General features: G+C 38.1%; 1 protein-coding gene and 1 long non-coding RNA gene across 3 annotated transcripts in view; one reads left to right on the forward strand and one right to left on the reverse strand.

Moving 5' to 3' along the window:
- The window catches only part of LOC117900307, a 70,033-nt gene that overhangs the window by 20,032 nt on the left and 29,448 nt on the right, over nucleotides 1-20,553 (forward strand). The gene's annotated exons all lie outside the window — the stretch shown is intronic.
- Nucleotides 12,404-15,054, reverse strand: LOC117900305 (pickpocket protein 28). Its single transcript, XM_034810619.1, has 7 exons — nucleotides 14,706-15,054; nucleotides 14,382-14,645; nucleotides 13,728-14,238; nucleotides 13,525-13,664; nucleotides 13,332-13,462; nucleotides 13,030-13,270; nucleotides 12,404-12,967 (listed from the first exon to the last, which is right to left on the reverse strand). The coding sequence occupies exons 1-7, from the start codon at nucleotides 14,981-14,983 to the stop codon at nucleotides 12,709-12,711; spliced, it is 1,824 nt and encodes a 607-aa protein (XP_034666510.1). The 5' UTR covers nucleotides 14,984-15,054; the 3' UTR covers nucleotides 12,404-12,708.

Below are 20,553 nucleotides of genomic sequence, written 5' to 3' on the forward strand. Positions count from 1 at the left end.
TTCTACACATGTCATCTGCATGTACATCACTTCTCACGCCAACACGCTCTTTTAGCTCGCCCACCTCCCCTAGAGCCTCACACTGCACGAAGCAGAGTGTGGAATGAGAGAATGTGCAAAAAATAAAAGAAAGCTGCTGGACGTGAATTGCAAATTCACTGCAAATTCATTTTTTTATTCTGGCTATAAAAATGATCCATATATATAGATATGGCCCTTCCCTACAGAATGGAATTGGTTTTCTTTTATCTTCAAAATTGTGGATACCACACATTTTCGACCATTGCGTGGGCGAAAGGGGGCGTGGTGGGCAGTGTGAGCATACAGCCATCTGGATGCAAATTTGGTGGCTCTAGAGTCTCTGATATACAGGCGCTCATCAAGACGGACGGACAGACGGACAGCCAGACATGGCTCTATCGACTCGGCTATTGATGCTGATCAAGAATATATGTACATACTTTATGGGGTCGAAAAAGGATCCTTCTGTGCGTTACTTACATTCACTTTGTGCACAAATACAATATACTCTTCGAGTACCGGGTATAAAAACAAACCTCAAAACCTCTAGCTGCCATAATCATAGCGTCAACAATTTTGATTTATGCATACAGCTCTCCATTTTTGTAGACGCTGCCCAAAAGTGTATAGGAGTACATATATTCAACAGACAGAAATCCAGTATATTAAAACGTTTTCCAATCCAGAAAGTAAAGGATTTTTGGCTGTTTGAACACCTGGCCTTCAAGCCCTATTAATACCAGCGCAACGAGATTTTGAGGATAAAGTTTCGATATATCAAAACTGAGTACTGGGTATTGTGGTGTCGACTCTAAGCCATTTAGGTTTTGCTTTATTTTTTTGTCCAGTGCTCATGGGACACCGATGCTCGCAGCGTGGCACAGCAAGAGGCTTTTTCTCTCGATGGAAATAACAGTTAGAGACACGCGGGGACAGTAACAGTAGTGTGGGTTGGTGTGGCGCAGAGGTAGAGCTAGAGGTAGGTCACCAGATTGATAGGCTTGCCGCTTTTTTGCGACAGTTGATTATGACGAAGTGCTAAGCTCAAAGCCAAAGTCGAGTATCATTTTCTAGATATTTGCTAAAAATGACCAAGTTTACACTACATAAAGGAGAGATGCTATAAATTGGTAGGAAATATGACAGTAATAATATTGATAGAAGAAAGAGAGGATCGTACATTTTTTTAGGGCTACGTCTATTAAGATTTATACATACAGATATAAAATAAAAAACGAGTAGTAGTTGTGGCTATAATAATGATCCAATCTAATGGTTCAGCTTATTCAGCTATCTGATAGATTTTACCCATCTCTAAGTAATTGCGTTTTGTTATCTTTAAAATTGTGGATATGAGAGATTTTCGCACTTTGTGTCTACGGAAGGGGGCGGGGGGAATTTTTGAAATACACTTGTAACAGTGTAATATCCCAAACATCTCCATGCAAAATTAGTGGGCTCTAGCTTTTATAGTCTCTGATATCCAGGCGCTCATCAAGATGGACGGACAGACAGACTCGGTTATTGATGCTGATCAGCAATATACATATGTACTTTGTAGGGTCGGAAACGTTTCCTCCTGTGCATTACATGTGTACATCCACGAGCACAAATACAATATAACATATTCACTATCCGAGTACCGGGTATAAAAAGAGTAAAATAAACGATTAATTTATTTTCTGTATTTCAGTTAAAGCATTTCCACAAATAGAGTAACCATTATGCGTTATCTAAATCCACTCATTCTTCATTCATTCATTTTTTTCTCTATTTCGTTTTATATTTTTGGTAACGGAAACCATTGAGGCGGAAGTTCTATGCAAATGTTTCTATCAAACACAAGATACATTTTTACATGGGTTCATTTGTATATTCTCGTATAATCGCAAATGCATATGTATATTTTTATGCGTTATCTGTTGAGTGCAAAAAAAGAACACAAATTAAAGTTAAATGCATGCATAAATCAATCCATCGAAGCATTTGAAAGTCTCGAGTGCCGAGACAGTCGGAGACTCTGAATGACAGACGGTTACTGCTTGTAGACTTTGTATTTGTTAGGGTGGGTGTATAAATAAGAATAACTTAGATAGTAGGTTATAGCTTATATTAACCTAGAAAAAGTGGTTTGAAGAGAGAGCTTGGTTTGTAATAAATATGCAGACATTTGATAGGAGATTAAGAAGATATTTGCAGATAAGTATAAAATTTAATTTCAATGGAAACAATGGAAAATAAGCTAACCAAAATTCATAGAATACCCGGTATATACCCGGTACTCGGATATCCCCAAAAAATGTAACGCCCAGAAGGAAGAGTTTCCGTTCCCACAAAGCATGTATACTTATTCTTGATCAGCATCAACAGGCGAGTCGATATAGCCATGTCTGACTGTCTGTCTGTACGTCCGTCTATGAGCGCCTAGTACTCAGAGACCATACCAGATAGGGCAACTAAGTTTTGCATCCAGACGTCTGTATGCATACACTGTTCCAATTGTATTTCTAAATTTCGCTCCGCCCCCTTCCGCCTCCAAAAAGAGCGAAAATCTGCTGTATCCACAATTTTTAAGATACAAGAACATAAAAATGCCGCTCCGTTGAGAATGACCATATCTATCAGATCACCGAATTGGGACTAGATTGGATCATTACTATAGCCAGAATTAAAAAATGAATTTGCAGTGGCTAGGCACAACCCGTCCAGCAGTTTTTTTTTTTTCATTTTTGCACATTACCTCATTCCACACTCTGCTTCGAGCAGTATGCTGTTCTTGGGGAAGGTCCCTCCTCGTTAATAGTTCAAATGGTATCTGATCTCGATCTATCCCTATTTGCAGCTTTTCAGCTACAATTATATTTTTATTATACGTTGGAAGCCAAATGTCTCGACTTCATTAAATTAAAATTGTTTAAAGGTTACTCTATAGCTGAATTCAAAGATCTAGAAGCTTTCATGGCATTTATCCTGAAATGTAATACCTTAATCCTTTGAAATGTATCAACAAATTTAGGGTTCTACTTTGTGACTATCAAATATTCAACATACTCTTATTCCATAGCACTATGGGGAATTTGACCACTTTTTCTGGCAGCAACTCAATTTTCAAAAATCAATAAAATACAAGTTTTTTAACCGATATACTCGAACTACTCGACAAAATCGAACCTTTTTTTTTCGTTTCGAACGCAACCGACTTTTTCTGGTAGAGGTAGGGCTTTACATTTTTTTAAAGATATGGTTTTTTTCTATGTCAGAACTTTTTTCTAAAGAATTTTAAAGGTCTGGTATTTTTTTGTAACGGTTTTTTTCAGAGGTAGGTCCTTTTTTTCACACAACTCAAGTGTCTAACATCTGGTTGTAATAAAGTAATATAAAGTAATAATAAAGTAATATAAAGTAATAATAAAGTAATAAGTGTACTTAGTAAGTGTACCCAATCACTTTGTGGTTTTAGCTCACCGATTAAAAAATGTTAAACTTTAAAATGCAAAAATGATTTTTGTGAGGTTAGATTAGGTTAGGTTAGGTTGAGGCGGCTGTCGGGGTTGTCAGAGACCCGACACACTTAGGCCGGTTTCGGCCCATTGTGATACCGCATGTTTCGCTCCCTCTTTGTGAGGTATCTTTTTACAAAAATTTTAATTAAAAAAACTCGTGAAAAGTAAAAAAAAAAAATTAATCATGTGTCCACTATTTTTTTATGAAGAAGTTTTGAGAACGATAAGGCTTATTTGAAGACCCTTTGAACACATTTTTTTAACAGTTTTTTGATGAAAGTGAAAAATTTCACGGAAAACTTGAACAAAATCAAAAGAAAATGTGCAGATTGTCTAACTTCGTGTATAATCGTACAATTATAATAAAGTTAAGACAACTTTAATAAAGTTAAGACATTTCCACTATATCTGCACTAACGTGCAGTTCTATTGTGTCCAAAATGTCTACAACTCAAGAAAAGTAAGCTGCTTGCATTATACAAGGAAAGTCAATGTACAAATTCGATTATCTTCTAGTTTACAATTTTTAAAAATCAATGCACGCTTTTTTTATATTATAGCATTACTTACAGTTCAGCCACTCTCATTAATATCAACTTATATAAAAAAAAAGAAAAAATAAAATATTGTTTCGTTTGGAAGAATTAATTGTTGCCACAAAAAGTGGTCAAATTCCCCATAGAGCATAGGTTCAATCTCATTAAACTCACTTTACTCAGTCGATTTGTTGATCTCAATCGGTTCTTTGCCCACTGTGTCGCCTTCTCGCTGTCTCTCAAAGGCAACGTTTTCCCTGTCAATTTGATGTATGCACGTATTTGACATATATTAATGATCTTTACAGTAAAATAAATGCGCATTAAGTTATTAAAATGTTAGATTTATTCTCATTTGTAGTTGTTGTTGTTGATTTCCATATGCAAATGTTTGACAGAGGAGCTCGGCACTTGTCGGGGTAATTAGCTATTGTTTTCATAGAATTTATGGATTGTGAATGTGAGTGCGCTTTTAGATATTCAATATTCAATACAAAAGTATAATTATTTGGAACCCTATTCATAGTAATGTGATTAGCTCTTTTACACTTTGTTAATCCCATTTGATGTTTCATGGTGCGTACACAAATACAAATATCTTGAATTTAATTTATTTCTTCACTTTGAGCATTAAGTAGAATATTAATATATTTCTTTATGTATATTTGTGACTGTGTTTATCAAGCATTCATTTATTATGCGAAAAACAAAATTTTGTTTCGAAAATAAACATAAATCTGTCAACACGCAATGCAATACAAATTGTGTAACAATTAATTACACTACTCGACAAGATTTTGCCGCTTCGATCCAGACTAACTTTTTCTGAAAGATATGGGGCTTAGAAATGGTTTCAAGACAACTTTTTTTCTGTGGAAAAACTTTTTTTAAAGAATTTTTAAAATCTGTAAAAACGAGAAGAGACGTGTGAGACGCCGTTTTTTTTAATTTTAAATTTTACATGTTATTCTACATCTTTCATCAACATCTACATCTATATCACTTCTCACGCCAACACGCTCCTTTAGCTCGCCTCCCTCCCCTAGAACCGCACACTGCAGAGGCAGAGGCCGCACACTGTGCGAAGATGAGTGTGAATGAGAGAATGTGCAAAAAACAAATAAAAGCTGCTGGACTAGGGGTGTTTAGCCACTGCAAATTAATTTCTTCATTGTGGCTATAATAATGATCCCATCGGATCCCAATTTAGTGATCTGATAGATATGGCCATTCCCTACAGAATGGCGTTTTTAGTTTTCTTTAGTTTTCTTGTAGTTTTGGGAGGTTTTCGCCCTTTTGCGGGGGCGTAAGGGGGCGGGGATCATTTTTGAAATACACTTGTAACAGTGTGAGCATACAGAAGTCTGAATGCAAAATTTGGTGGCTCTAGCTTTTATGGTCTCTGAGATCCAGGCGCTTAACAAGACGGACGGACAGACGGACGGACAGACAGACGGACGGACAGACAGACATGGCTATATCGATTCGGCTATTGATGCTAATCAAGAATATACATACATACTCTATGGGGTCGGAAACGTTTCCTTCTGTGCGTTACATACATCCACTTTCGCACACAAATACAATATACCCTATTTACTCTTCGAGTACCGGGTATAAAAAGAAGCGCTACCTCGTTAGCCGTTACAAAAAAAAATACCACTCTTTAAAGATTCTTCAAAAAAAAAGTTATGCCATGGTCTAGTAATACACTTTTGAAGGGTGTCAGGATTTTTTCATATATTAATAGTGATTTTATTTAACATCATTATAAGTTTCGAACCAATCTAAACTGAGTGCTCTATAGTTTTCTATTTCTATTTTTCAAAGGCTGAACACTTTTTTAAATAATTTTTTTAAAGTGATTTTATTGTATATTTTGTCTATATTTTTTCCAAATTTTTTCTTTAACAATTAAGGAAAAGTTGATAAAAGTATATAATGTGTCCTCTATTTTTAAGCTCAAACGTCTCTCCATTTTGATGAGCAATAGATTTAATATTTAACGAGGCCCAATTAATGTATACCTGTACATTAAAAAAGGACAAAATATAAATTTTTTTTTTTCAACTTTTCCTGAGTTTTTAAAGTCAAAGTTTGGTAAAAATTACAGCACAAAAATCAAAATTTTTGCATTTCAAAGCTTAATATTTCCCATACGGCAAGCTAAAACCACAAAGTGGTTGGGTCCACTTTTTAGCTGTATCAATAAGTTTTACAGATAAACAAAGTTCTTTACAACCAGATTTAAGATACATAAGTTATGCTTACAAAAAGACCCATATTTTTAGACCCTAGACCTTTTCTAAGCCCCATCACTAAGCAAACAACAAGTGTTGTTTGCTTAGTGGCCCCATACATAATTATCTTCCTTAAAAAGTGGTTTTGGTCCCTTTCAGAAACCGTGTCGGCTAGTGTAATTGTATGCCATTTTTTAAAACTCATCGAATTTTTTTTGCATTGAGAGTTTATTTGGTTATTTCTTGATTGCCTTCATAAATAAAGTTAAACCAAGGCTAAGCAATAAATTTGGTTAATTTGAAAAAATTAAATAAATTCGTTTAAAATGTAAAAAAAAAATTATGGAGAGCGAAAGCTCCATCAATTAAAAACCATTAAATTTATAAATTGTAATTTAGTAAAGGGTAATACAGGGGTAATTACATTAAATAATTTTTTAAATTAAAAAAGGTATACAGAATGCGGAAAACGATACATTATTTAATGATTCTGAAAAATTGGGGGTAATTTTAGTGAAATTGTTCCTTTGGAGTGCTCTATCTACTACTAAAGTTTCTACAGATGGATAGCTCACGCCATTTATCACTTTTATGAAAAATATTGTAGCTATCAATTAGATGACCATTATAAGTATACTCAAATAAGAAAAAATAACCGAATCTACATACATATATAGAAAAACTCACAATTTTCTATTAGCCACCAATTTAAATAGACTTTCATCCCACCTTTCCCCACGATTCATGGCTGCACCTCAATTTCGTGCTCACTGGCCAATTCTTAAGAAAAAAAGACAAATAATTTTGAGAAGACGTCAGTTGTTAAGTGAGCCTTGATGCCTGCCAACACTCAGCTATCCCATCAAAGATCGCTGCCCACAAATGTAGTGCGGGGAGCACGCAAGATTAATAAATTAGATTAAGAGACACACGCGAGAATAGTGGAAAGCCTACAGAACAGAATAGAAACACACGCAACAAATTTTCTCGAATGAAATTGTTAAACACTGACTAGATATGTGTCTTGAAAAATTTCGCGACATGCTAATACAAATATTTTACTTTCGCGCCTCTTTCTCTGTCAAAGAGATATATGTGCTCTCTTAATATTAGAGAAAAGCTGCCCCACGCAGGGGTTGTGACAGACCACAGCCTCTTTAGATTTGTAACATATTGATACAAATATTGGAAAAAAGATATTTTCAAATATTTTCATAGACTCATTTAAAGAAGCTAATTAAAAAGTTTAAACGTGTTCTTCACAAAATAAAAATTGTTTTTAAAAGAAGCCAGAACTTTACAAATAAATCCCCATACCATATCTCCACTAATCAATTTACAATCATTCTTCCAGGGTATCCAAATCTTCGTTCTGTTGCACCTAACTTTGTTTTTATTTTTGTTTATTAGCCTTCTGATAAAAATTAATTTGAAAATACTTTTTAAAATGCTTTCGTCTCGGGCATGGGTTGGTTTAGAAGATGTTCGGGTTGTTGGTGAATAGCCTAAGATTTTAGTTTATTTGTTTTTCCAATTTGTATTTTTCGCCTCACATCTATTTCGCTACGCGTCTAAGTACGTTTTAGTTTGTGCGATGTATTTATGAGCTCTTCGAATATATGCTGTGCGTGTTATATATTTTTTTCTGTAGGAATTCCAACATTCTATTCGCTGATGAGGCACAAGGGTATTTATTTAACTTGATTTATGGTTTGTTGTGTGGCATTTTTCTCTAATGTATGTGTATTTGTCATGTTGAAATACTCTTTTAAATCGCTCAAGGGGAGTTGATGGGCCAAGAGTTAGCTGCGTAATTGGGATTAATATTTATATAAGTGTAAGAATTGCTCTTGAAATATAAAGTAAAACCCTTCTATTTTGAAGACTGTAATCCTCGGTTTTTGGTTGTTGTTACGGAATGGAAAGGAATGTATGTAAATCTAAATAAAACAAGTTAGTGCTTAATAAAATATCTGTAACTAGTTGGATTCATTCCATTGCACCCTAAAGATATATTCAGAATATTATCACCAAAGAATGTTATAAAATGTATTGCAATTTATGAGCAGTGAAATGTATTCACATTTGATTTATTTTTAACAAAATACTTCTATGGAATTTTCGTCGCACACAAGCCATAAACACCTTATGTAGAAAATGGTTTTTGAGAGTAATTAACTGAAATCCATGCGCTTATTTCAACACACAAACAGCTGCGTCAACAATTTGTCAGTCACGCAGAAAATCTATCTATAATTGAACGAAGAACATATTCGATACTAAAATATTTTTTATACCCGGTACTCGAAGAGTAAATAGGGTATATTGTATTTGTGGGGAACAACGGTTGTTTGTAACACACAGAAGGAAACGTTTCCGACGCCATAAAGTATATATATTCTTGATCAGCATCAATAGACGAGTCCATAGAGCCATGTCTGTCTGTTCGTCCGTCCGTCTGTCCGTCCGTATTGTTGAGCGCCTGGATCTCAGAGACTATAAAAGCTAGAGCCACCAAATTTTGCATCCATACTTCTGTATGCTCACACTGTTACACTTGTAAAAAAATAACAAAATTTCAAAAATGAGCCCCGCCCCCTTACGCCCCCCGCAAAAGTGCGAAAACCTCCCGAATCTACAATTTTGAAGATAAAAGAAAACTAAAAGCGCCATTCCGTAGGGAATGGCCATATCGATCAGATCACCAAATTGGGATCCGATTGGATCATTATTATAGCAGAAATTAATTTCCAGCGGCTAAACCCACCCCGTCCCGCAGCTTTTTTTTGTTTTTTTTTTCACATTCTATCATTCACACTCTGCTTCTGCATTGTGCGGCCTCTGCCTCTGCCGTCCTTCTGCCTTTGCCTCTGCCTTGGCTAAACCCTTCCCGTCCCGCAGCTTATATTTGTTGTTTGCACATTCTCTCATTCACACTCTGCTTCGCGCAGTGCCGCGTCGCTGCCTCTGCCGTGAGTCTGCAGTGTGTGGGTCTAGGCAAGGGGGGCAAGCTAAAGGAGCGTGTTGGCGTGAGAGGTGTTGTAGATGTAGACGACAGATGAAGAAAAAATTTAAAATTTGACAAAAAAACGCTAAGGTACAGATGTAGTACTGAGTACCGGGTATAAAAGTTGTGACGTGTAAGAAGCGTCTCACACGCCCCGTCTCGTTTATTATATCTTCGAAAAAAATTTGTAAAACATATAAATATGCATTTAGACTCTAAATTTTAGAGACTTAACCTAACGCAAAATAAAGATTAAGGCACCAAATATTTGTCGCCGATAAATTTTTATCTCTTCAGCTCTCTATGCCGTTTGTGACAGCCTGATTGTCGTTTTTCATTGATAATGCTAAATATTCTTTTATGATTTGTGGAAAATTACAAAAGCCATAGGATGTGACATGCGTTCGCACGAACTTTGCTTTACTCAGAAATGCCACGTTATTACACTTGGAACGCTACATCGAAGAAATTTCAACGTCGGAAGCAAGGCGATGCAGTTCCTGGTCATCCAGATATGCGTTCTACTGATGCTCTAGGTCGTATTTACACAGTTCATCCGAAGAATGATGAATGTTTCTATTTGCGGTTGTTGCTGGTACATGTTCGAGGGCCAACATCATTTGAATCACTGCGAACTGTTAATGGTATCGTGTGCCCCACATTTCGTGCAGCTTTTCAAGAGCTAAATTTGCTTGAAAACGATACTTATTGGGACACGAAAATCGCTGAAGCAATTATTTCTGCATCTCCAAGTCAGATACGCACATTATTTGCTATCATCATTTCAACATGCTTCCCATCGAACCCACGTGACCTGTGGAACAAATACAAAGATAACATGTCAGAAGATATTTTACATCGAATTCGCGTCAGCTCAAGAAATTACGATCTTGAGGTGAATGAGGAGATCCATAACCATACTTTGCTCTTGATCGAAGATATGTGTTACCTCATGTGCGGCAGTTTGTTAGTTAGGTTAGGAATGCCAGCGCCAGATCGCGGAATGAATGACGCATTTAAAAGAGAATTGGAACGTGAACGTGAATATGATCCACATGAACTAATCCAATCAGTTCAAACGAATGTACCTCTGTTGAATCCTAAGCAGAGGGAAGTCTATGATACACTGATTAATGCAATTGATGATGGAAATGGCGGCTAATTTTTTTTTGATGCCCCAGGTGGAACTGGGATGACATTCCGCATGTCATTGATTTTGGCCACTGTACGTGCGAGATCCGAAATTGCGGTAGCAATTGCTTCTTCTGGAATAGCGGCAACATTGTTAGACGGATGCCGTACGGCTCACTCAGCGTTAAAATTGCCATTAAACCTTCAAACTACTGAACAACCGACATGTAACATTTCGAAAAACTCCGCAATGGCCAAAGTTTTAGTAGCATCAAAAATCATCATATGGGACGAATGCACAATGGCGCACAAACGCGCATTGGAAGCACTAGACCGAACAATGATGCAATGATTTTATTATCTGGCGATTTCCGACAAACACTACCAGTCATTCCAAGATCTACTGCTGCCGACGAAATAAACGCTTGCCTCAAAGCATCAAATTTGTGGCGATATGTAAAGAAACTTCAACTGTCTGTAAATATGCGAGTTGCATTGTTGAACGATCTATCTGCTGATGATTTCTCGAAGCAATTGCTGACTATCAGTAATGGCCGTGTTCCTGTTGACAAATCGAGCGGTTTGATTTAATTTCCTCCAAATTTTTGCAATTTCGTATCATCAAAAGACGAGCTTATCAACAAAGTATTCCCGGATATCATTGCTAACCACAAAAATACTAAATGGTTAAGTGAGCGAGCAATTTTGGCCGCTAAAAATAAAGATGTAGATGACCTCAATCTTATAATTCAAAATCAAATCGTAGGTACTCTGTATTCATTCAAATCTATCGACTGTGTAACAAACGAAGAAGAAGCCACTAATTATCCAACTGAATTTTTAAACTCCTTGGATGTGCCTGGTTTACAACCGCACAATTTAAAACTTAAAGTTGGCTCGGTAGTCATCATGCTTAGAAATTTAATCCAACCAAAACTGTGTAATGGAACGCGTTTGGTGATAAGAAAACTGATGAGCAATGTGATTCACGCGTCGATACTTAAAGGAAAATTTAAAGATGAGGAAGTTCTTATTCCAAGGGTTCCAATGATCCCAACGGATATGCCCTATGAGTTTAAACGAATTCAATTCCCGATTCGTCTTGCCTTCGCCATGACGATCAACAAATCACAGGGCCAATCCTTGACTATTTGTGGCCTCAATCTAGAAAATTCATGTTTTTCTCATGGTCAATTGTACGTGGCATGCTCACGTGTCGGCAAACCATCCGCTTTGTTTGTTCTTGCGCCTGACCAAAAAACAAAGAATGTGGTTTTCCACAAAGTGCTTGAATGAAAATCCTATTACCATCGCATTGGATCATTGCAACCTAAAGAAGATGCACAGCATAAATTCTTGCAAATATACTTCATGGGCAATATGGAAGAACAAATTGACAGGCGTCAAGGGATCAACACAGCTACGAAGAGAGCAATTCTCCAAGATCTGCAGCAAATGCTTCATGAACATCATGCATTGGTCAGGCTGTTCAAGACTGCTATCAAGTTGGTACTTTTTTGTTTCTATCTATATAAACATATTATTTTGTATCATTGTTTTACGTTCATCAAAGCCCAAATTAGTAACACGACATTCATTGACTGTTAGGCGGTGCGAAGTTCGCCGGGTCAGCTAGTATATGTATATTCCTGAATTCAGATATTAAAGTTTTGTAGCACCCAACAACATTAATCTATTAATTGATAGATTTGAATGCAGAAAAACTAGGAGATCGGATCATTTTCAAGGTCAAAATTTCGAAAATATAATTATCTGTTTGAAAACGTTTAATCGAAATACAATGCGCTTTTAGGAATCCTTAGTATTGCAGCTAAAACGTTTCGACTTGTCTTTTTTCCATTGCCGCCTTTAGATAAAATATGATCCACACGCAGGAGTGTGTGTGTGTGACTGTGGCAAACAGGTTAACAGGCATTATTTATGCTGATTCCATTAGAATCGATTCCGTAAATTAATTTATTTCCCAGTGTTTTGCTCAAGTGTTACAATCGCTTAATTAGAGAGAATCAATTGTGGTGGCCATGTGCTAAACAAATGTATTTTTAATTTTTAATCAATTAAAGTGCACCCAGCTGTATCTCTCTCTCTATGTGAGTGCTAAATAAATACATTTTTTTTTGGTGGACACACCCTTAAAGTGCCATTGAGAGTGTGAAATATTATGTTAACCCAGACAACTTCTTTATTGAATGGATTGTGAAATAGATTGTGGATACAATTTAAATATTTAAGTGGCATTAATGTATATTTTAGTCCAGTTTATCCTCAGGCTCATCCTCTGGGCACACGGATTGTATCTTGTGCTTACGACGATCGCGACAACTGCCACAGATGCGCATGCAGAAGAAATAGAGCAGCTCTAGGAAGCTGAGACACGAGATACCCATGAAGAGGCCACAGATGCCACCGCAGTTGGATATTAATGTGGAGACACCAAACAGAATGGTGCGCTTGATGGCAGTAAATTGATGCTCCTTAAAGTACACAGAGAGACGTGAACCAATGGCACTGCACGGAAAGGGATAAAATAAATTATTTTCCCGCTTTCTGAAGGGTTATTCTACACTCACTCAGTGTGCTCATACACCTCCCGAAAAGCCCTAATGGTCTTGGCAACATCATATCGTGCTCGGGATATCTCAAAATTATATTCCAACGATGTGCAGGCCGGCATGCAGTTGCACATAATTTCCACATTATCATTGACACTCTTTTCCATGGTTTGATTTTGTAACAATGTATAAAGCTCGTCCTGGGCAGCCGTATAGCAATTAATGTCATCCAAACCACACACTAGAGTGCCCAAAGGTTCTACAAATCAACCAAAAATATTTAAAATTCAACAAATAAAGGCACACATATGTATATTTACTGGGCATCCAGAATTTGGCACAGCCACACTTGGAAACTGTAAAGTTAGCCAGGCATTCGGTTTGGCAATTGCTTTGCGAATATGAACGGAAAAAGGCCAAGGAACGCTCATCATCGAACAAACACTGCCGCCTGAAAAAAAGGAAAATTGGTTTACATTTTCTTTTAACACCTCTTATTTTTTGTATTCGTACTTTTCGGGGCTGATTTCGTGTAAATTGTCGGTAGACATGACATAGTTAGGCAATACACTGACCAACACCTCATCGCCATGGGGAACAAGAATATAATTGCCTGACGTGAGCGGAACACTCTCCGGGGAGTTGAGAAAGACCTGGGAAACAATTGCGAAGAAACTAGAGACACACCCAGTTGCCAGTATAATTATACAGTATACCTTATAGCCCTGTTTGAAACTGCGGCAATCGTAGTCAAAATTGTGCTGCAGTCCCTGCAGAAAGGCAAAGAATCCATTGCCCACGGACGAGAAAACCGTACGCTGTGGATAGGCATTTTGTCCTTGATCCACGAAACCCGTATCCAGCGACCAATTGCCACTGATGTTGTTCCAACGCGGCAATTCTGTGTCAAAAAAATTATTGAAATCCACAATATCGGGATCCTTGTAGCTGATGTAGTTTTCGTCACGATAAATGTCCTTGGGTCGTAAGCCATTGAATTGATAGCAAATTCCCTCATCGGTGGCCACAAAATCGAATATCTTGTCGCAAAAATAAAAGCGGCCATTCCATTTGCAAAAGGGACCCGTCTCATTCTTCGATATACTCAGCTCAATTAAGGTTTCGGTAATGTCCACAAAGGGTGGATTCATTTGCGAGAGTATGGGCATAAAACGATGCACGACATCCGGATCACAGATGTGCATGGCAGCAGCCATGCGCGATAATCTATGGGTAGAATATTCAGAGAGTTTTCACGGTAATTAATAGCAAATTTTAGCCCCAAAAATAGTCGAAGTATACATATGTACAAAATTGTTCACGGAAAGATTTTTAACAGTTTTAGAGTTTTAGAACTATTAATACTCAACTCTTCATCATCCATGCTGGTGGCATTGCCATTCTTTTGGTATTCCTCCCAGAGCAAACGCGATACATTCGTATAATCAAAGAGATTGCGTTCCATTTTGATTTCCGGACAAATGGTAATCGTAGGAAATGGTATCTTGTGCACTGGCACCAGAGTCTCGTCGAAGCCAAGTATTACCGGTGACTCCTGCCACTTAAGATACGTGTCCCAAATGAGGGAAATGGCAAAATACACGGAAATGCATGTAAAGAACAGCCAATATACTCTGAAATTACTCAAAGTTTTAGACAACCAAACAAAACCGTTCCGATATCACACCACATACTTCTCATAGATGGGACGATGAACCTCAAACAGATATCGTATGCCGTGTATGGTCGTGTTCTTTGAGTACTCCAGCAACAGACCCTTGCAGGCGGACAAAGGACTTCCATATCGAATGCGAGACTTGATGATCACGTCGCTGGGCACATCACTCAAAGCCGCCGAGGCGATGCTGGCCCTCTGAACGAATACCGGCAGGGCCAGTAGCTCTGGGCCAGGTAATATGTTGCAGGGTTTCTGCTCTTCCTCCAACTCGGGATCAACCTTGATCTCGGACATTGTGCACCGTGTCCGTCTAAGAGTGTCGTCAAACTAACTAAGCTGCGCCAGCCACACGGCGTGTCCTTTTATAGCCTTTAAAGTTGCAAAAAAAAAAAAAACTGGGCGCGTTCTGTGGCTCCCAGTGGGCATGTGGCATGTGTCCTACGAAGGTGCTCAGGGACCACGATTCGCACGCACAGCCAGCGCATTCCGTGTACTTAAACTTAATTACTGACCCACACACCTTATATCGTACATACTTGTATGTGAAGGGGTTACTAATAATAAAGTTACTGCTAATTATACACGGTACTCGAAGAGTATATACGGTATATTGTATTTGTGCGAATAACGGTTGTATGTTTCCTACCCCATAAAGTATATATGTACATATATTCTTGATCAGCATCAATAGCCGACTCTATGTATGTCTGTCTGTCTGTCTGTCAGTCTGTCCGTCTTGTTAGTCGGCTAGTTCTCAGAGACTATAAAAGCTAGAGCCACCAAATTTTTGCATTCAGATGGCTGTATGCTCTCACTGCTACAAGTGTATTTCAAAATTTCGCACCGCCCCCATCCGCCCCCGAAAATCGCGAAAATCTGCGGTATCCACAGTTTCCGTAGGGAATGACTGAATTGAGATCCGATTGGATCATTATTATAGCACAATGAACAAATTAATTTGCAGTGGCTAAACCCACCCCGTCCTGCAGCTTTTGTTTGGTTTTCTGCTCATTCTCTCATCCACACTCTTCTGCTGCAGTGTGTGGCTTCTGCCTCTGCAGTGCCACTGCAGTGTGCGGCTCTAGGGGAGGGGGGCGAGTTAAAAGAGCGTGTTGGCGTGAGAAGCTATGTATGTAGTTGTAGATGTCGATGACATACATGAATATGTAGTAAAAATGTAAAATTAAAAAAAACCACTAAGGTACAGATGTCCTACTGAGTACCGGGTATAAAAGTTTTGACGCGTAAGAAGCGTCTGACACGTCCCTTCAATAGAGACATGTCTGTCTGTCCGTCCGTCTGTCCTTCCGTCCGTCCGTCCGTCGGTCATTCCTTATGAGCGCCTAGTACTCAGAGACCATAAGAGATAGGGCAACCAAGTTTTGCATCCAGACTTCTGTATGCTCACACTGTTACAAGTGTATTTAAAAAATGAGCCCCGCCCCCGCAAAAGGGCAAAAACCTCCCAAATCTAAAATTTTGAAGATAAAAGAAAACTAACGAGAAGGGGCGTGTGAGACGCTTTTTACGCGTCACAACTTTTATACCCGGTACTTAGTACTACATCTGTACCTCAGCGGTTTTTTGTAAAATTTTACATTTTTTCTTCGTCTGTCATCTACATCTGCATGAATTCTCACTCCAACACGCTCTTTTAGCTCGCCCCCTCCCCTACAGCCACACACTGCAGAGGCAGAGGCACGGCAGAGGCCGCACACTGCAGAAGCAGAGTGTTAATGAGTGAATGTGAGAAAAACAACAAAAGCTGCGGGACGGGGTTGGTTTAGCCACTGAAATTTAATTTCTTCATTATGGCTATAATAACTATCCTATCTGATCTATCCTATCTGAAATGTAACAGTGTGAGCATACAGAAGTCTGGATGCAAAATTTGGTGTCTCTAGCTTTTATAGTCTCTGAGATCCAGGCGCTCAACAAGACGGACGGACGGTCAAAATCTATGAAGAGACGGCTAAGCTAAAATTGTTCAACCAACCCTGGATCTCAAAGACTATAAAAGCTGGAGCCCCCAAATTGTACACTTATGTACATCTATTAACACCGACAGAAATGAGCATTTATTAATATTTACAAATTCAGATATCAGATGGTGGTCGCCGTCAAACCATTGGGGAACATAAGAGAACCCTATATAGTAGTATATGAAGAACACATATCATATCATCTCTGCCAATTTTGGCAGCATCATGCCACAGGGTCTCTTTGATTTTATGCTAAAAAAATTGTCACCCATATGGTCGGGCCTGCAGCATTTTCCGAACATGTAAACATGTTCCTGGAATTTAGTGGGGATGCTTGCCTCTTGCTCGCCTTTTATGCTGGACTGGACTGTCGGTCGATGGCTCCCAATGGTTTGCCTCTGTCCGAAGAGGAGTGCCTGAATGGCTGACTGTCCGACTGCCTACATTCGTGGTTTGATTTTGTCTGCGTAGTGACATCCTTAGTTGTTGTGGCACTTATTTTGGGGACATTGTCATCGATATAAAACGGGCTTTTTGTAGTTGCTTTTGCTGTTGCTATGTCGCTGTTCTGTTGTATTTCTGTTGTGTCCTTTGGTCAGGAGGCATCCGTTGCGCATTTTTCGAATAGTCAGACAACTCTTTGGGTTTCTTGCTTTTATCCATTATCAGAGTGTGTGCATCAGCATTTGGTTTCGCGTGAAATTCACTCACGACTTGTAATTATTTAATTTTATTGTTTGTTTTGGTACCGATCGACCGACAGACTGACGCACTCGTACCCGAGTGCCTACTGTTTAACAAGATCTAAATGTCAGATCAATTGGCTAAAGGCCCCTTTTAAAAACAACACTAAATTATTATGTAGTTAGGGCTGAGTTGTAACTGAGCAAAACGCCTTCGAGCTCACTCGTACTCGAGTGTCTCGTCGCACTCGTACAGCGTCTCTTGGCCTTTTTGTTCCACTTCGTATATGGATATTAGTCATTGGGCTTATGGAGATAATTATTATGGGAGAGTGGTGTGGCTTAACATGCCCTTAACTTAATTGATAAATGAGCTTAATGAGCAACACTTATGGATATATTTGTAAATAGTATATTTTTTAGAATTTACTGTGCAGTTGCTAGAGAACTGCGCTTTTTGGGATGCAAACACAGATCAAGCTTCAATATCCTAAAGTTGTTTTTTAGAGCTAAAAAATACGTAACAAAAAAATGTATTTACATTTTTCCAAAGCAATACATAAAAAAATGTTTCGTGGAAGATCCATACAGTAATGTACGTACCTCTGCCTAAACCCTTCAGTAAAATATCTTTAAATATTCATATTTGAATGTGTTGTAACATATGCCACAATTAATGGCAGACATCGTTCCCCAGCAAACACACAAAAAACGAGAAGGAACGTGTCACAACTTTTATACCCGGTACTCAGTAGTACATCTGTACCTTACTGGTTTTTTTCAAATTTTAAATTTTACATTTTTTCTACATCTGTATGTCATCTAAATTTACATCACTTCTACTGCCAACACGGCCTCTTAGCCCCCCGTCTCCCCTAGAGCCACACACTGCACGAAGCAGATTGTGGAATGAGAGAATGTGTTTGCAGTTTTCTTTTAGCTTCAAAATTGGGATACGTTAGATTTTCGAACTTTGCGAGGGCGGAAGGGACGGGGCGAAATTTTGAAATACACTTGTAACAGTGTGAGCATACAGATATCTGGATGCAAAATTTGGTGGCTCTAGCTTTTATAGTCTTTGAGATCCAGGCGCTCAACAAGACGGACGGACAGACGGATGAACGGAGGGACGGACGGACAAACAGACATTGATGCTGATCAAGAATATATATAATTCATGGGGTCAGAAACGTTTCCTTCTGTGCGTTACATACATCCACTTTTCCACACAAATACAATATACCCTATTTACTCTTCGAGTACCGGGTATAAATACAATTGAATAGCCAGTCTGCATTTGTGAATGAATTTATTTATTTTTTTTTTCAATTTTTGGAAAACGAAGAGCAGTCCGACGAGTGTGCATTTGATGTAACTGTAATTAAATTGGCGAGTGCTTCAAAACGTCACGGCAGTCTACACATTTTAGCAATTCTGTTTGATTAATTGAAGCTATGTTGGTCAGTCGGGTCCGTCGGTCTGTGGATGCTGACATGTGGGAATGTAAATGGGTTAAGACTGTTCTTTGAGTGAGCAAGGACGGCTCCCATTTAAAGTTTTGTTGAAAAATTGAAATATATTCATTAAGTATTTGCTGCAGGCTTAAATCCAAGAAAAATAATATTTACAAATACAGCTTGAAACAAATGCAAGAATATTTGTGATGGCTGGGAATATCTTTTGAATGTTTAATAAGGATATAAGATACTGTACGGTAGGGTATTTTAATTTAATTTTGGAACCAAGAAATCGACTTTACCGAAGACAATTAATATTTAAACATTTTTGCGAATCAAGAAATCGTCTAACTCGATGAAAATTATTATTTAAAAATGTGTTCAAACTGTATTTTAAATGGGCATATTGTATTTGAGCACAAAGGTGATGTATGTAACGCAGAGAAAGAAACGTTTCCGACCCCACAAAGTATATATATTCTTGATCATCAATCTTGAGCATCAATAGCCGAGTCGATAAAGCAATGTCTGTCTGTCCGTCTGTCCGTCCGTCCGTCCGTCCGTCCGTCTTGTTGAGCGCCTGGATCTCAGAGACTATTAAAGCTAGAGCCACCCAATTGTGCATCCAGATGGCTGTATGCTCACACTGTTATTAGTTTAGCCCCTTTTGGCCCACGCAAAACGCTCAAATCTGCTGTACTCACAATTTGTGGATAAAAGAAAACTAAAAACATCATTCGGTAGGGAAGATCATTATTAGGATCATTATTATAGCCAAAATGAAGAAATTAATTTGCTGTGGCAAAATCCACCCTGTTCAGCATCTTGTTTTTATTTTTTGCACTTGCTCACATTCACACTTTGCTTCGTGCGGTATGTGGCTCTAGGGGAGGGGGCAAGCGAAAAGAGCCAGATTTAGAAAAAGTGTAAAATGTAAATTTTAATATTTGAAAAAACCGCTAAGGTACAGATGTATAAAAGTATAGGGATAAAAGTGGTGACGCGTACGAAGCGTCTCACACGTCCTTTCTCGTTTCAATTAATTTTGTAAAATTTTAATATATTTTTCGTCGTTTAAGCCCAGCACTTAGATGCTCTCAATTTTCTTTTGACAGAAAATGCCATATATTTTGCTCTATGCACAGTAATACCAAAGAGCATGCTCTCTATCCCGTGTATAAGATTAATAAATTATAATATTTATATAATCAGTTTTCGTTCGACTGCATTAATAAGTTTTAAATCGTATTCACTTAATTATCTTTTTTAGCCCTCTTGCGCTTGTTTCCTTCCTTGTTTCTGTCGACAGAAGATAGCTTTATTCTTTCGCATTGGTATTTTTGTATCGGGTGGTTTGCTGGTATATTTTCCGCTGATCTGAGTACTCAACTGCGAAAAGCTGGCTGGGTCTATTTTCACGTATAGTTATATCAATCCCTTCCATTTTCCCTTGCAGTAAATTTTTCAATCCTACTTTTATCAATCGAATGAGGAAGTTGAAGGATATGTAAGTACATATGTATGTATGTACATTTATGTACATGCCACCATAACATACGTTATGATCTCATGAATTCCGATTGACTTCCATCCAACTGGAGTGGATGGATAACCATGTACATTCATAGCCCAGAAACCTCCCAGCCTCACAACCTAGCAACCACATGCCCGCCCATACACTGATGGACGACTGTTATTCCCTTCTGACAGTGCATCTCCTACTATACTCATTCGCATTTGCT

This window comes from Drosophila subobscura, chromosome U, assembly GCF_008121235.1.
Source record: "Drosophila subobscura isolate 14011-0131.10 chromosome U, UCBerk_Dsub_1.0, whole genome shotgun sequence".
Taxonomy (NCBI): Eukaryota; Metazoa; Arthropoda; class Insecta; order Diptera; family Drosophilidae; genus Drosophila; species Drosophila subobscura.